The sequence below is a fragment of the Lynx rufus genome, unplaced genomic scaffold (assembly GCF_022079265.1).
Source record: "Lynx rufus isolate CCGP_SWC_20201006 ecotype Redwood Valley unplaced genomic scaffold, mLynRuf1.p SCAF_2, whole genome shotgun sequence".
NCBI classification, from domain to species: Eukaryota; Metazoa; Chordata; class Mammalia; order Carnivora; family Felidae; genus Lynx; species Lynx rufus.
Window position 1 is genome coordinate 107889004 of NW_025814834.1, and position 16956 is coordinate 107905959.

Genomic DNA, 16956 nt, shown 5'->3' on the forward strand with positions numbered 1-16956 from the left:
GGACTGCTAGGAAGGCTTATAGGAAGTGTGTTTACATGTTTATACTTTACATATAACACATTATTAAGGATAATTACTCTAAGATTTGTAGATTAATTTGCTGGATCACAGAGGGTCAGGATGACAACATAACAGGCATATTAGACACAAGATTCTCTGTTTAGCAACCGTTGCTTCATTTTATCTTTATTTTAATGAAATGGATTGTGGCTTCTAAGGAGACAATGGAGTTACTGGCAGAGTGTTCGGTGGAAATAAAGCTGGGCTCAGACGTGCTCCTTTGCCTTCAGAGCTCACCAGGGGTCATCTGATGGGCATGCTACTGTATTTAGACACAGTGGGCCAAATGTAATAGAGTTCAGGGCTCTGATGCAGTGTGTTCTGGAAGGACCTACATCTTCTGGGATCTGTCCCTGTGACCTAACACCCTGCCTTCGACTTTTTTTTTAGGTTTATCGAAGCATATTTTTGTGTCACAAATTTCACCTGAAGTGTACAGTTCAGTGGTGTTTAGTGTATTCACACAGTTGCACACCCATCATCACTACCTAATTGTAGAACATTTCAACGCCCCCAAAGAAACCCCAGACATGTTAGCAGTCAGTTCCCATTTCCAAGCTCTCAAACACCTACCCTTGGCTGCTGGCAAAGTATATATACACTGGTATCTATACAAGGTATATACACACTTGCTGCTGGCAAGTGTGTATATATACACACTTACTGTATATATAGCCTCATGTGGACACTTTACATTTATGAAATCATGCAGTGTGTGATCTTTCGTGACTGGCAGATTTCACTTTGGTGAAATTGGTTTGAAGGTTTAACGGTTCACGTTTCATCCATGTTGTAATATGAGTCAATGCTTAATTCTCTCCCGTTGCCTGATAGTATTCCACTGTATGGATATACCTCATTTGTTTACCCGCTCATCACTTGATGGGCATCTCGATTGTATCCGCTGTTTGGCTATTATGAATCGTGCTGCCATGAACATTCAGGCACAGGATTCTATGTGGACGTGTGTTTTTGTTTCTGTAAAGTATATACCTAGGAGTAGAATTGTTTGGTCATATCTCCCTTTTGGAAGTTTTTAATTTTGAAATAATTCACAGTAAATTGAAAAAAAATACATATCAGGTGGTGCTGTGTGCCCCTTACCCAGTTTCTTCCAATGGCAGCGTCTTGCATAAGTGCGGAACAATATCAAAATCAGGAAAACAATATCTGTAATGCACACCGAATTTATTGATTGTTCCATTTGACATACACTTCCGTGTGTGTGTGTGTGTGTGTGTGTGTGTAGTTCTGTGCAATTCTGTCATGTGTATGGATTTGTGTAATCACCACTATAACTATGATGAGGACACTTTCATCACAGAGACCCCTCATGATGTCCCTTTATAGCCATACCCCTCTCTCATTCTCCCCATTTGTAACCGTGAGCAACCACTAATGCATTTACATCTCTACTAGCCTCCTTTCCAGTGAAATACCACAGAATCTATGCCTGTTTTCAACCTGTACCATGTGTCTACAGACTGTGACATCAAAAGATCTATTTTCCAATTTAATTTCTTGACACATGTTTTTGAGCTAATGTCAGCAATCCAACCGGCTTTTGCATACTTTTTTTTTTTTCTTTTCTTGTATGGTAACCAGGCAAGGCCAACTCCCACAAAACTACTGCACAAGGGGTTTGCTAAATGTAACTAAATAAATGGTTGTTAAGTATTTACTTAATTACTAGAGTTAATTCGGTCTTCTTTGTGTCTGTAGGCCGTGTGTAGATCTGTAACTAAATATTCAATCATGTGGTAAATGCTAGATTGCCAGGGGCATAGAAAGAAAGGAAAGAAATAGGACTGAACCATTTTTAAGGCGTCAAAAAACATGTACTTGTCTTGTAAGCAAGTTTCTTGTCTATTTCTGTAGTTTTACAATAGGAATATAAATGGTGGGGCAGAAAAACTACAGCTTTGACCTTGGTACTTGAAAAGGTGGGATCTAAATAAAACTATTTTGCTGTCTGAATACTATCATTATCTTTAATGAGAGTGGGCATCACAAGGACATTTCAAATTGTACTTTAGGCCATAAATTAGCTGCCAGAACCAGAATCAGACTATTTTCCTTATGAAAATACTCATCCATCTGCCCTGTCCAGCTACATTACACATCTGTTTATATTAATATAAAAATCTATTCTAAACAATCTTAACATGTCCATTCTTGTCCTTTTCATTGAAGAGCACATGATCTTTGTGTATCCCATAACGTTAGACCTTCAAGTGTAGCACGTTTAGTAGTTGCTGTTTTGAGTGGAAACAAATCTTTCCCCATTGATAAAGCTTCTTGTGCTTTCCCTTCATGGCCCTGTCTTGTCCCGACAGGAAACGGGGCGCTTCTCACATAGATGGCCTCAAATGGCAATTGAGAGCCTGTACAAGACACATTGAGTCTTTGTAAATGAGTGGAGATGATCACATAATACTTCTCTTTGGCCCTGATATTGGATTAAGCCTCCATTTGGCTATTATGTTCTTTTAAAATATGCTTTTGGGTTCTAATTGCTGATAATTTCTGTAAAATTTTGTTATTGATATTCATAAGTGATTCTATAGGTTTCTTTTTTGGTGTGATGTCTATTATTTTGGGGGATCACCTTTATACTATATTACAAGTTTGGGGATTTTTTTTTTTTCTGTGCTTTAGAGATATGTAAGTAGAGTTAAGTTTATCTACTCCTTAAGATTCTCTTGAGAAACTATATGACCCTGCTGTTTTTTTCCCCCCAGGGGAGCTCTTTAAAAATTTTTATTTTAGGGGTGCCTGGGTGGCTCAGTCAGTTAAGTGTCCGACTTCGGCTCAGGTCATGATCTTGCGGTAATTTTTCAAATTCAAATCCAAAAAATACCTGAAATATCTAAATATTAAAAGCAAACATTAATTTTTAGAGACATTTTCAAATATACACAAAAAATAGAATAGTACAGTTGTTAACTCTGTATCCTTTGCTCAGGTTCAGCATTCATCAATATGCTGTGATTTTTGTTGCTACTATTCCCCTTTGGTTTTTTTTTTGGGGGGGGTGGAAAATTTGTTTTCTTTTTTAATTTTAATTCCATTATAATAGGCATACAGTTTTACATTAATTATTAGTTTCAGGTGTATAATATAGTGATGAAACAATTCTGTACATTATTCAGTGCTCATCATGATAAGTGTCCTCTTAATCCCCTTCCTCTATTTCACCAATCCCTCCGCCCACCTCCCCGCTGATAACCACCAGTTTGTTCTCTGTAATTAAGAGTCTGTTTGTTGAGTTGTCTTTTTTTTATTTGCTTGTTTTGTTTCTTAAATTCCATATGAGTGAAATCATATATCATATTTGTCTTTCTCCGACTGACTTAATTCACTTAGCATTATATTCTCTAGTTCCATCCAGGTTGTTACAAGTGGCAAAATTTCATTCTTTTTTATGGTTGAATAATATTGCACTGTGTATATATACCACATCTTCTTTATCCATTCATCTATTGATGGACACTTGGGCTGCTTCTATAATTTGGATATTGTGAATAATGCTGCAATAAACAAAGGGGTACGTGTATCTTTTCAAATTAGTGTCTGTATATTCTTTGGGTAAATACCCAGTAGTGGAATTAATAGGTCACATAGTAGTTCTGTTTTTCATTTTCTGAGGAACTTCTGTACGGTTTTCCACAGTGGCTGCATCAGTTCGCATTCCCACCAACAGTGCACGATGGTCCCTTTTTTCTCTGCATCCCCTCCAGTATTTGTTGTTTTGTATCTTTTTGATTTTAGCCATTCTGACAGGTTTGAGGTGATAGCTCATTGTGGTACTGATTTGCATTTCCCTGATGTGAATGATGTTCATCATGTTTTCATGTGTGTGTTGGCCATCTGTATGTTTTATTCCGAGAAATGTCTCTTCATGTCTTCTGCCCATTTTTTTAAGTTGGATTATTTAGTTTAATCAGATATGTCATTTACAAATATCTTCTCCCATTCAGTATGCTGGCTTTTAGTTTTGTGGATTATTTCCTTTGCTGTGTAGAGGCTCTTTGTTTTGATTCGGTTCTTTTAGTTTATTTTTTGCTTTTGTTTCCTTTGCCTCAGGAAACATACAGAAAAATGTTGCTACAGTCCATCTCAGAGAAATTACTGCCTGTGCTCTCTTCTAGGATTTGTATGGTTTCATTCTCATGTTTAGATCCTTAATTCAATTTGAGTTCATTTTTGTGTACAGTGTAAGAAAGTGGTCCAGTTTCATTATTTTTCATGTAGCTATCCAGTTTTTCCAACACCATTTCTTAGAATTTTCCCATTGCGTATTCCTGTCTTGTCAAAGATTAATTAACCATATAATCGCGGTCTATTTCTGCACTCTCTGTTCTGTTGATCTACGTGCCTATTTTTTTGCCAGTTGCATACTGTTTTGATTGCTACACCTTTGTAATATATCTTGAAATCTGGGATTGTGACACCTCCTGTTTTGTTCTTCTTTTTCGGGATTGATTTGGTTATTTCAGGGTCCTTTATGGTTTCATACAAATTTTAGGATTGTTTGTTCTAGTTCTGTGAAAAATGCTGTTGGCATTTTTGTAGGGATTGAATTCAATATGTAGATTGCTTTGGGTGGTGTGGATATTTTAACAATATTTGTTCTTCCAGACTGTGAGCATGGAATATCTTTGCATTTGTTTGTGTCATCTTCAGTTTCTTTCATCAGTGTTTTATAGTTTTCATAGTGCAGGTCTTTCAAATTTTCTTTTAAGTTTATTCCTAGGTGTTTTATTATTTTTGGTGCAATTGTAAATGGAATTGCTTTCTTAATTTCTCTTTCTGCTGCTTCATTATTAGTATATAGGAATACAACATGATTTCTGTGTATTGATTTCGTATCCTGTGACCTTACTAAATTCATTTATCAGTTCTGGTAGTTTTTTGGTAGAATCGTTAAAGTTTTCTATATATAGTATCATGTAATCTGCAAATAGTGAAAGATTTAGTTCTTCGTTACCAAGTTAGATGTCTTTTATTTATTTTTCTTGCCTGATTCCTGTGGCTGTGTTGAATAAAGTGGTGAGCATGGACATTTTTATCTTTTTCCTGATCTTAGAGAAAAGTTCTCAGTTTTTCCCCATGGAGTATGACATTAACTGTGCGGTTTTCATACATAGTCTTTGGCATGTTGAGGTACTTTATGTCTAAACCTACTTTTTTCAGGCTCTTTTTTCATTATGATTGATATTACACTTTGTCAAGTGCTTTTTCTACATCTGTTGAAATGGTCATTTTTTTTTAATCTTTTCTCTTATTGCTAAATGATGTTATCATGTTGATTGATTTACAAATATAGAACCACCCTTACATCCCAGGAATAAATCTCACTTGATTATGGTCAATGACTTTTGTAATGTGTTATTGGATTCAGTTTGCTAATATTTTGCTGAGGATTTTTGCATCAATGGCCTGTAGTTTTTTTTTGTTTGTTTGGGGTATGTGTGTGTGCGTGTGTGTGTGTGTCTTTACTGTTTTGGTATCAGGGTAATTCTGGCTTCCTAGAATGCACTTGGAATCCTTTCTTCCTCTTCTATTTTTGGAATAGTTTGAAAAGAATAGGTATTAACTCTTCTTTAAATGTTAGGTAGAATTTGCCTGTGAAGCCACCATCGGTTCCTAGACTTTTGTTGGGAGTTTTTCGATAACTGATTCAGTTTCATTTCTGGCAACCAGTCTGTTCAAATTTTCTGTGGGATTCAGTTTTGGGGAGTTATATATTACTAGTAATTTATCCATTTCTACTAGGTTGTTCAGTTTTTTGTCATCTAATTTTTCATATTATCTAATAATCCTTTATATTCCCGTGGTGTTGGTTATTATTTCTCCTCTTTCATTTCTGATTTTGTTTATTTGATTCCTCCCTCTCTCTCTGTCTATGTCTTTATCTGTCTTTTTATAGATCTAAAGACTTATTGATTTTGTTGATCTTTTCAAAGAACTAGCTCCTGGTATCATTGATCTGTTATTTTTTTTTATTATTTTCTATTTTGTTTCTTTCTCCTTTAGTTTTTTTATTTCCTTCCTTCTATGTGTTTGGGTTTTTTTTCCCCCCTTGGCTCATTTAGGTGTAAGGTTAGGTTGTTTATTTGAGATTCTTCTTGCTTCTTGAGGTAGGCCTGCATTGCTATAAACTTCCCTCTTAGAACCACTTGTGCTGCATCCCGAAGATTTTGGACCATTGTGTTTTCATTTTCATTAGTCTCCATGTAGTTTTTGTATTTCCTCATTGATTTCCTAGTTGATCCATTCATTGTTTTAATAACATGTTGTTTAACTTCCATGCATTTGTGTGTTTTTTTTCCAGATTTTTTTCTTGTGCTTAGTTTCTAGTTTCATAACATTGTGGATAGAAAAGATTCATGGTACGACTTCAGTATTTTTGAATTTGTTGAAACTTGTTTTGTGGCCTAATGTGTTACCTGTTCTGGAGAATGTTCCATGTGTACTTGAGAAGAGTGTGTATTCTGCTGTTTTAGAATGGGATGTTCTGAATATATCCGTTAGATCCATCTAGTCCAATGTGTCCTTGAAAGCAGTGTTTCCTTGTTGATTTTCTGTTTGGATGATCTATCTATTGATATAAGTGGGGTGTTAAAGTCCCTACTATTTTTGTATTACTATCTATTTCTTTCATTAATAGTTCTTTGTGTATTTGGATGCCTTCATGTTGGGTGCATAAATACTTACAATTGTTATATCTTCTTGTTTGATTGTTCCCTTTATGATTATACAGTGTCCTTCTTTGTCTCTTGTTACAGTCTTTGTTTTAAAGTCTATTTTGTCCAATATAAGTATTGCTACACCACCTTTCTTTTCACTTTCATTTGGATGATAAATGCTTTTCATCCCTTCACTTCAAATTTGCATGTGCCTTTAGATCTGAAATGGGTCTCTTACAGGCAGCATCTAGCTTTTTCATATTTTTTTAATGTTTAATGAGAGAGATAATATATATATATATATATATATATATATATATATATAGAGAGAGAGAGAGAGAGAGAGAGAGAGAGAGAGAGAGAGTGCAAGCCAGAAGGGGGCAGAGAGGGAGACACAGAATCCAAAGCAGGCTCCGGGCTCGGAACTGTCAGCACAGAGTCTGATGTGGGGCTTGAACTCACGAACCATGTGATCATGACCTGAACTGAAGTCACACTCTTAACTAACTGAGCCAACCAGGTGCCCATAGCTTGTTTATGATGGGACATTTTAAAAACAAATTTTGTACTGATGATTTCATTACAAACACCCCAGTATGTATCAGTAACAAAGAAGATCTTTTTTAATCTTTTGAAACAAAGCCATACTACCATTATCATACCCAACATAATTAAAAATACTTTCTTCATACCATCTGATGCCAAATTTGATTTTACTTTTTCTGATTGTCCTTTTCTTAAGTCCACACGCAGTGTTTGATTGGTATGTCTCCTACATCATATCTCCTTTTCACTATTTATTTTTTAAAGAAACTGAATCATATGTTCCCACATTCTGGATTTATCTAATTACATCCTTAGAGTGTGGGTGAGAATGTTTCTTTACTTCTTTCTGTAAATTAGCATTCAAATCTAAGGGCTTGATTAGATTAGCTTCGGATTTTTGGCAATCTTATCTAGTGCTGTGTATTTCATATTATATCACATTAGAGACACCTTGATAATCACTTTTGGGGATGTTGAGATTGATCCAGGTTTGGGTATTGTTGATTTAATCTATCCACTAAAAAGTTCTCTATCAACTTATATTTTTTGTGGAATATTAAGTTACCATCAAATATATTATATGCAAGAAAGGTAGGATATGATCTTTTCTCTTTCCAAAGAATAGGACTTTATTCTCTAGCATCCTCGAGAGGTGACCAATGGACTTAAATAGATAGATCAATGATAGATAGGTAGGTAGGTAGATAGATGATAGATAGATTAAAAAACTAGTAGATTGTATATATTTAAATCTATAAATTCAGTTATGAGTCTTTTTGATGCTCACATGCTTCCATCAAATTGGGTCTTGGGGCATTTTTGACATATTTTAATTTTTGCTAGCTTTTATGTTTTCAGGTAAAGGAGGCATTCCAGTCTCATCCTGTTCCAAACATAAACTCAGTAAAACCCTTCTTCCTTTTAGTAAGAAAGTATTCAGTGGTCCAAATGTGGAAATACATAATCAAAACAATTAAATAATGAGTTTATACTGATACCACCAACTCAAATTCAGAATTCAGAATTACATATTTTTTACATTTTATATTTTTAATTTTTATGGCAAAGTTTTAGTTTCTGTTGTTATTAACAACATAATGTGCCATTAATTTTTCTTGACAGATACAATAGTTTAATAAATCAATACCAATGTTATTTAATAAGAAGGCTTTTTAATATATTTTAAGATTTTTTTTTATTTTCCTTTGATTGGTATATCCTGTTTCCTACTCATCAAATTACCATTTTCAATATGCTTAAATTTGTGAATTGATACTAAAGCTAAAGCTAAAAATAGTTTTATTGGTCACTTTTGGAGGCTACTAGAGGACAAATTCAGCCTTTTGATACTGATGAATTAAAGAGGAAGCATGAAATATCACTCTTGCTTTTTTCCTACAGTCTATCTTTTGGTTAAGGACACCTAATAATTGATGAGGAATGTTTCATTTTTATAAAATATTCCCACTGAGAAATCAAGAAAGAATGGTAAAGTAAGATCAGCAACATACGAACTGATATGTTTTGGGGCAAAGTCCTTATGTTTTATGAGTTATTTGTAGTATTTATAAGTGGGAATGCTCGTTTCCAGGCTTTGCCCTCAGGTATCTCCCTGTAACTGAATCAAAGTTTACAGAGAAAGTATATTAGGAATGGTAGGCTAACTACAGTGTTAAACAGCACCCACATCACAATGCCTTAGTAAAATAAAAGGGCTTTTTAATACTCCCATTACAGATCCATGTGATTCTTTTTCAGGAAGTCAAACACGGATACTATCCACTTCTATAACTCCTTTTCCTTTTAGTTCCTTGGGATGCTTTATTTGGATTTTGTTTCACTAAGTGATCTGCTTTGGTCAAAGTTGCATCAGCAAACATGCAGTCAAAGGCCTGACAGTTACTTGCCATCTTGTTGATCTTGGAGCCTTTACCAGGGGAATTTGTCTGTGAGAGTATGAGAGATCAAAGCACCCCCAGAAAGCCCTGCTGACCCAGAAGCTAAGTGCAGATGCCTGGAGAACCCTCACAAGACATCCTGAGCCTGGCCAGGAACTTTTCCAGATGAGCCCTGATCTGTAGAATCATGGAATGATTATCATTTTAAGTCAGTTTTGGAGTGGTTTGTTATGTGGCAATGGATAACTGATATACTGAGAATATTGATGAAGCAAGATTAACCAAATGTAATAATGGGTGATATCAGGTTCATTTTATTACTCTGTATTCTTACATTTTTTTTAAGATTTATTTATTTTTAAGAGATAGACAAAGTGTGAGCGGGGAAGGGGAAGAGAGAGAGAGGTAGGCACAGAATCTGAAGTAGGCTCCAAGCTCCGAGCTGCCAGCACAGAGCCTGATGTGGGGCTGGAACCCACAGACTGTGAAATCATGACTTGAGCTGAAGTCGGCTGCTTAAGCAACTGAGCCACCCAGGTGCCCCTCTTTTGTCTATTTTTAAATTGGGGTATTTGTCTTTTTATTGTTGAACTTTAAGAGTGTTTTACGTATTCTGAATATGTCTCCTATTAGATACATGATTTACAAATATTTTCTCTCATTTTATGGGTTATCTTTTCACTTTCTTGATGATGTCCTTTGAAGCATGAAAGTTTTACATTTTGATGTTCAGTTTATCTATTTTTTCTTTTGTTGCCTGTGCTTTTGATGTCCTATCTAAGAATGCATTGCCACATCCAAGGTAATAAAGATGTACACCTATGTTTTCTTCTTAGAGTTTATAGTTTTAGTTTTTACAATTTGGTCTTGATCCATTTTGAGTTAATTTTTGTATGTGATATGAAGTAGGGGTCCCACTTCATTCTTTTGCACCTGGATACCTGCTTAAACCAGCATCAATTCTATTTTTTTTTAATTTTAAAAAAATGTTTTATTACTTATTTTTGAAAGTGAGAGAGACAGAACACAAGCAGGGGAGGGGAAGACACAGAATCTGAAACAGGTTCCAGGTTCTGAGCTATCAACACAGAGCTTGAACCCACCAGCTATGAGATCATGACCTGAGCCAAAGTTGGGTGCCCAACCAACTGGGCCACCCAGGCACCCCAATTACTCTGTATTATTTACATTAATTTCAAACTTTCTGTAATGACAAGTTACAAAGAAACTACTTAATGTCAGTATTACTTGAAACAATTTTTAGTGAATTTGTTTAAATTTCATTTACACTGTTTTCCAGAGCGGCTGCACCAGAATGCAAACTGGTGCAGCCGCTCTGGAAAATAGTGTGGAGGTTCCTCAAAAAATTAAAAATATACCTACCCTATGACCCAGCAATAGCACTGCTAGGAATTTACCCAAGGGATACAGGAGTGCTGATGCATAGGGGCACATGTACCCCAATGTTTACAGCAGCACTTTCAGCAATAGCCCAATTATGGAAAGAGCCTAAATGTCTATCACCTGATGAATGGATAAAGAAATTGTGGTTTATATACACAGTGGAATACTACGTGGCAATGAGAAAGAATGAAATGCCTTTTGTAGCAATGTGGATGGAACTGGAGAGTGTTATGCTAAGTGAAATAAGTCAGGCAGAGAAAGACAGATACCACATGTTTTCACTCATGTGGATCCTGAGAAACTTAACAGACAACCAGGGGGGAGTGGAAGGGGGGAAAAAGTTACAGAGAGGGAAGTAGGCAAACCATAAGAGACTCTTAAATACTGAGAAAAAACTGAGGGTTGATGGGGGGTCGGGGAGAGGGGAATGTGGGTGATGGGCATTGAGGAGGGTACCTGTTGGGATGAGCACTGGGTGCTATATGGAAACCAATGTGACAATAAATTATATAAAAAATAAATTTCCTTTAAATGTTTAGTAATTGCTCTTTTTCCTTTTTTGTTTAATTTTCAAAAATTATTTAAAATATTTGTATTGTTTCAAAATTAAAACTAAAGGTGTCCAGAAAGTTCTAGCTTTCAGCTCTGTCCCCATTCTTTCTCTCTCTCCCCTTAGGTACCCATTTATATTAGTTGTTACGTGATTATACTGGGAGTCATTTTAGAGATTTGTTAGTGAATTAGGAGTTAAATTGGTGACAGATACATAGACAAGTAGGCAAATGAGAGAATAAGGCAATTATTAATCTCAACAAGTTACATTTGTTTCAGCAAAGGAGAATTAATCACATTATAAGATTTGCTATATATGAATGGATGTATGTTGTCATGTCATTGCAAATAGTATCCATCGATCTAACTAAAATTACAATACAACTGTATTGGAAATTTGGGGGATGGAAAGTTGTTTGAATATGGGTGTGATGACAAAGCTAATTCTGGGGCACCTGGGTGGCTCAGTCGGTTGAACATCCGACTTCAGCTTAGGTCACGATATCATGGTTTGTGGGTTCGAGCTCTGCGTCCAGCTCTGTGCTGACAGCTCAGAGCCTGGAGCCTGCTTCGGATTCTATGTGTGTCTCTCCCTCTCTGCCCCTCCCCCACTTGTTCTCTGTCTCTCTCTGTCTTCCAAAAATAAATTAAAAATTTTTTTTTTTAATTCTTAAAAAAAAGAAAAAGCCTAATTCTTATCTTTTATATTGGTAAGTGAATAAATAGCCTGTAAAAATGAAAAACAAATCAAGCAGCATCAATTTAAATGTGCTATTCAGAGATAAAATAGTCAATATCAAAATAATGGACTAAGAATTAAAAATCATCATCTCTGGTGGTGCCTGGGTGGCTCAGTCTGTTAAACGTCTGACTTCGGCTCTGATCGTGATCTCACGGTTTGTGGGTTTGATCCCCCCATCAGGCTCTATGCTGACAGCTCAGAGCCTGGAGCCTGCTTGGGATTCTGTCTCCCTCTCTCTTGGCCCCTCCCCTGCTCACACTCTGTCTCTGTCTGTCTCTCAGAAATAAATAAACGTGTAAAAAAATGTTTTTTAGAAAGTCATCATCTCCGCACAGAAGGGAGGCAAGACATGTTGGTTTTGCCTAACAAGCCTTGTGGTTATGTTATGAGTATCTCTTCGAATCCTTACTAGTTGTATGAGGCAGGCTCTTTCTTATACCTGTGGCTCCATGAGAAAATTAATGCTTTGGGAGTTTGTTAGCCATCTACTGCTGTGTAATGAATTATAACAAAATTTGGCATCTGGAAACAGCAAACATTATTACCTCATAGTTTCCCTGGGCCCTTGGGCTTCTCTGGGTGGTTCTCGCTCAGTCTCTCACAGGGCTGCAGTTAAGATGTCAGCCAGTGCTGCAGTCATCTTGGTGTTTGTGGAGATCTGTTTCAGGGCTTACTCACATGGCATGCCCAAAGCCTCCAAGCTCACTCCGGGGGTCCTCTTTCCAGGGCCGCCACGGGACACAGCAGTTGACTTCCCTGACAGAGAGCGATCCCAGAACACCCAAGATGGAGGCCACTGCCTTTTTAAAGTCCAGTCTTGGTAATGACAGATGCTACCTCTGTCATATTCTGTTAGAGGCACATCTGTAAGTCCAGCCCACACTTAAGGGGAGGGCATGAAATCAGGAACAAGACATGAAAGCTAAGGGTGTGGATAAGATGAGTTATCGTCAAGGTTGCCTACCACAGGAGAAGTGGCTTCTCCCAGTAAGTGGTAAGCGTAAGTACGTAAGTCTAAGTGGTAGCCCTGTGATGCAAAACCACCCAATTCGATTCCAGGGCTCGTGTTCTTAACCGCTATGTAACCTTTGTATGTTGCCTGCATGGAATTTACCCTGAACGGGAAAACAGTACCTCCTTTGACACCACTGCCATCTTGGACGTGTGGGAGTGGCCAGGAGGGATAACTCACGTAAGAGCTGACTTTCATACGTGTGTCGCACACTCCGGTGTGTTAGGTTGGGGCAAACACGAATAAGCTGTACGTTACGCTCAGTGTGTACGATGCAAACTAGACTCCCCCACTTACCTCTGCTTCGGAAAGGGTGCATGACTGCAAGAGAGAATTATATGGGTACAAGGATAACCTTGAATTCACTCTAATTTATAAAAAGTCACACCCTCTCAAGCTTTAGAACTTTATTGGTAATGAATTACCTGAGAACCCCCTCACACTTGATCATGACAAAATGCAGCTTCGTATTTCTGGGATGGGGCATTAGTCACAGGGGCACGCTGGCTAAGGTGAGGAGTTGGTGCTATATCTTTAAAGCTGTTGAGAGCCACTGAAGTGTGTTAAGCGTGGAAGGATGACATAATTGGATATGTACCTGCTGCTCTGAGCTATGCCATTGTGTCTAAAACATCAGACGACATTCCACATTCTCATGCATGAGACGGCAGATGCTTCCTTTACACACCACCGAATCCATTCATGTTGATGTAATGAGATTTATAAATTTCTCCTATCTGCATATTGGTCCGAGTACCCCATCTCCAGGCCCCCGTGCCTGCCTCTCTCTGTGTGCATAAATACCTTTGTGGCTACGGCCACAGCTTCTCTCTGTGTGCTTTTGATGGCACAGACTGATTGCCTCATTCAGGGTCTGTGGTCACATGGCAACCGTGCTGTTGACACATCTTAGGAACTTAGTGAGTGCTTGTTAAGTCAAAATGGACTAAACCTGACTGGACACCTGCTCTGTGTTTTAGGTACTGTGCCGAGCTCTCGTTGTGTAGAAATAAGATAGTGTTATTTTGTTAATAAAAAAAGACACGACTGTATGTATTCATTCAGTTTTTCATCCACTAATCAAACATTTTTGAAGTCCTGCTGTGCATGTGGCCTTGTGCCAGGTGCTAGAACACAGCCTGAGACAGCACTGCTCTTCCAGCTTCTGTGACCACTGGGGAAGACAGAACAGTGTATGGTGATCCTAGCTCAGTCCACTGTGTGGGCACAGAGGAGGGGCACAGACGTCAGCAGAGAAAAGGGCCACAGAGGAGTGAAGGGGAGACTTTCTGGAGAAAGTAACCTCTGAGCCGTTTGGAAGAATAAGTGAATAAATGTTCGGGTGAATGGAGGCTCAACTCCATCAGTATTGGGACACTGGTTTGTTAGGACTTGATGGGAGGGGGGAATCGAGGCTATAGAAGCGGGAGGAACCAACACTGAAAGTAGATATAGGTAGGAGGTACCGATCCCTCCAGAGTGATATGTAGAGCCAAGCAAAGCTTTATCTCTGCTGTCTTTGTGTCTTTCCAGCCCTCTACGAGCAATCCTGCGAGGTATACAGGCACCAAGGGAACACGGCTGGTTTCTTCTACATCGATTCCGATGGCAGCGGGCCGCTGGGACCCCTCCAAGTGTACTGCAACATCACAGGTAAGGGGCAGAATCCCCACTCAGGCTTAACCGAGCTACCTGATGGTACACAGCACAGGGAAGTCCACTGGAAGGGGACCTGCGTAAATAAAAATTTAAAGAGCCAACCTCAGGTGTGGGGGGCATGGTGTTTAAGTAAATAATAGCAGTTAGCAGCTGGATTATCTTTCATAGGAGAGGAAGACTTAATGGTCTTAATCACATTCCGCCAAACCTAGAATTAACCAGGAAGCATTTTCTGTAGACCCTGCCAAGGACATTTTCTCTTTTAAAACTCAAGAGCAGAAAGAAAAGGAAAAAAACAACTAAACAAACCAAAAGCAAACCTGAAAATCAATAGAGAACCCTGACTCAGGAAGTGGGGAAGTGTGATTCATGTCTGGCCCCGGGGATGGTGTGAATCCCGTATGCTCTTTGAGGCTCAGTTGTTCATCAGTGAAATGGGCAAAGTAGTTCCTTCCTCCCAGAGTTGAAGGTTAGACACAATCATGAGTATTGGAGGAATCAGCAAGGCTAATTACCCAGTAGGTGCCCAACAAGAAAAGTGAATTACTTGCATTTTCCCAGCCACTCCTTCCTAAAGTGCAGAAAGACATAGTAAGAATCAATTATTGCATGGATTTAGAAACAATCTATGATCACTAACTTATTCTGCAAAATAATTCCACAAAGCCCAAACCTGATGTAATAGTTTCTTAAAAATTCAGCAGTGCAAGTACCCTCACCATCGTGAGGGTCACTCATTGGCGCATACGCGTTGTGTGTGTTTGTTCCGAGCACTGGTCTTTGGAAATGACAACAGAATCATGTAATAAAGCAGAAAAGCAGGGGCTATTAAAGCTCATTGAGTCGTCAGGCCTCAGGCGTCCCTGCAACAAGGCAAGCACATTCCCTGAGCTCCTTCTGTAGCCGCAGACTGGCCTTGGCACGGAGGATATGCGGAGAAATTAGATACAGCCACTCTCATTTATGAGGCAGGAATATCAGGAGAAATGCCGGACATATCACAGGTAGAAATGCAAGCAAACCATTGCAAAAATGGTGATTATGGGCACTTTGCAATTTGTTCATCTGGATGCAAACGACCAAAGTTTTTCTGCAGAAGATGCTATTTACACGGATTTAGAAGCATTTCCTTGCATTTCCTTTACACTTAGTGCGTCTCTCCAACCTGCACGTATGTTAACTGCTTCCCAACTAGCCCATAATATAATTAGAAACCGTGGGACTGTTTTCTTTTCATCGTTATGGTAACCTATAGTGCTAACCTGGAGCTAGTTTTCTCCCTGGATCTTGGTTATTTTCCAAATGTAATTAACAAATGGATCTCCAGCAGTTCCCGCTAAGAATACAGACTTTCTAGCTGAGGACATTCGAAATTAGTAAACGCCCTTTTACTGAGCCCCGTAAGTGATTCCGATGCAAGTTGTCCCTGGTCTACACTTTACCAAAAAATGGAGGAAGTGATTTAGCTGAAGAGTGAGGACGAGGAGAGTGGTTCCTGCTGCTGAGAGATCAGGTGTGGTCACTCAGCTCCGACCAACTTCGGGAGCTGAACTGAGAGCTTACCAATACCATCTCTTTCCCTCCTCACCATAAAAATCCGAGGTAGATATTTTTATCTCTGTCTTACATAGAAGGAAAGAGAAGATGAGAACTTCGTGACTTTCTCGAGGTCATAAATACTGGAGCTAATAGTCAAGACTCAGGAAGCAAACAAAACCTTCTGGTGCAGTAATAATTTATATCACTAAAACATTAATTGGATACTTGTATTGCTTATGTTTTGCTTTACACAGTGATGCAATTTTTGTTATAAAGTAAATCAATATTAATTATAGAAAATTTAAGGAGAAAAGCAACGTATCAAGAAAATGTTGAAGTGACCCCTCAGCCACAACCCAGAGACTGCTGTTGGTACTCTATTGTTAGGATTTCCTTGGGATTTTTTTTTTCTGTGAATGTGTATGTGTATTTCTTCTGTGAATGTATCTGTTTTTTAAATATATATTTTAAAATCAAGCATCAACTTTCCTTTTTGTCATTACATATTTTGAATTTATTTTTTAATTTTGTTTTTTAACATTTATTCATTTTTGAGAGTGAGAGAGACAGAGCATGATCAGGGGAGGGGCAGAGGGAGGGAGACATGGAATCCGAAGCAGGCTTCAGGCTCTGAGCTGTCAGCACAGGACCCAACGAGGGGCTTGAACCCACAAAGTGTGAGATCATGACCTGAGCTGAAGTCGGACGCTTAACTGACTGAGCCACCCAGGCGCCCCTGAATTTTTTTTTTTTTACATTTATTTATTTTTGAGAGAGAGAGAGAGACAGAGCACGAATGGGGGAGGGGCAGAGGGCAAGGGAGACAAAGATTCCTATGCAGGCTCTAGGCCC

General features: G+C 38.2%; 1 protein-coding gene across 2 annotated transcripts in view; it reads left to right on the forward strand.

The window, feature by feature from the left end:
- Positions 1-16956, forward strand: part of CNTNAP5 (contactin associated protein family member 5) — a 796957-nt gene that overhangs the window by 518238 nt on the left and 261763 nt on the right. For both annotated transcript variants that reach the window (XM_047084746.1, XM_047084747.1), the window contains exon 12: positions 14440-14559. In XM_047084746.1, the coding sequence (XP_046940702.1) occupies positions 14440-14559 (120 nt within the window). The remainder of the gene's footprint in view (positions 1-14439; positions 14560-16956) is intronic.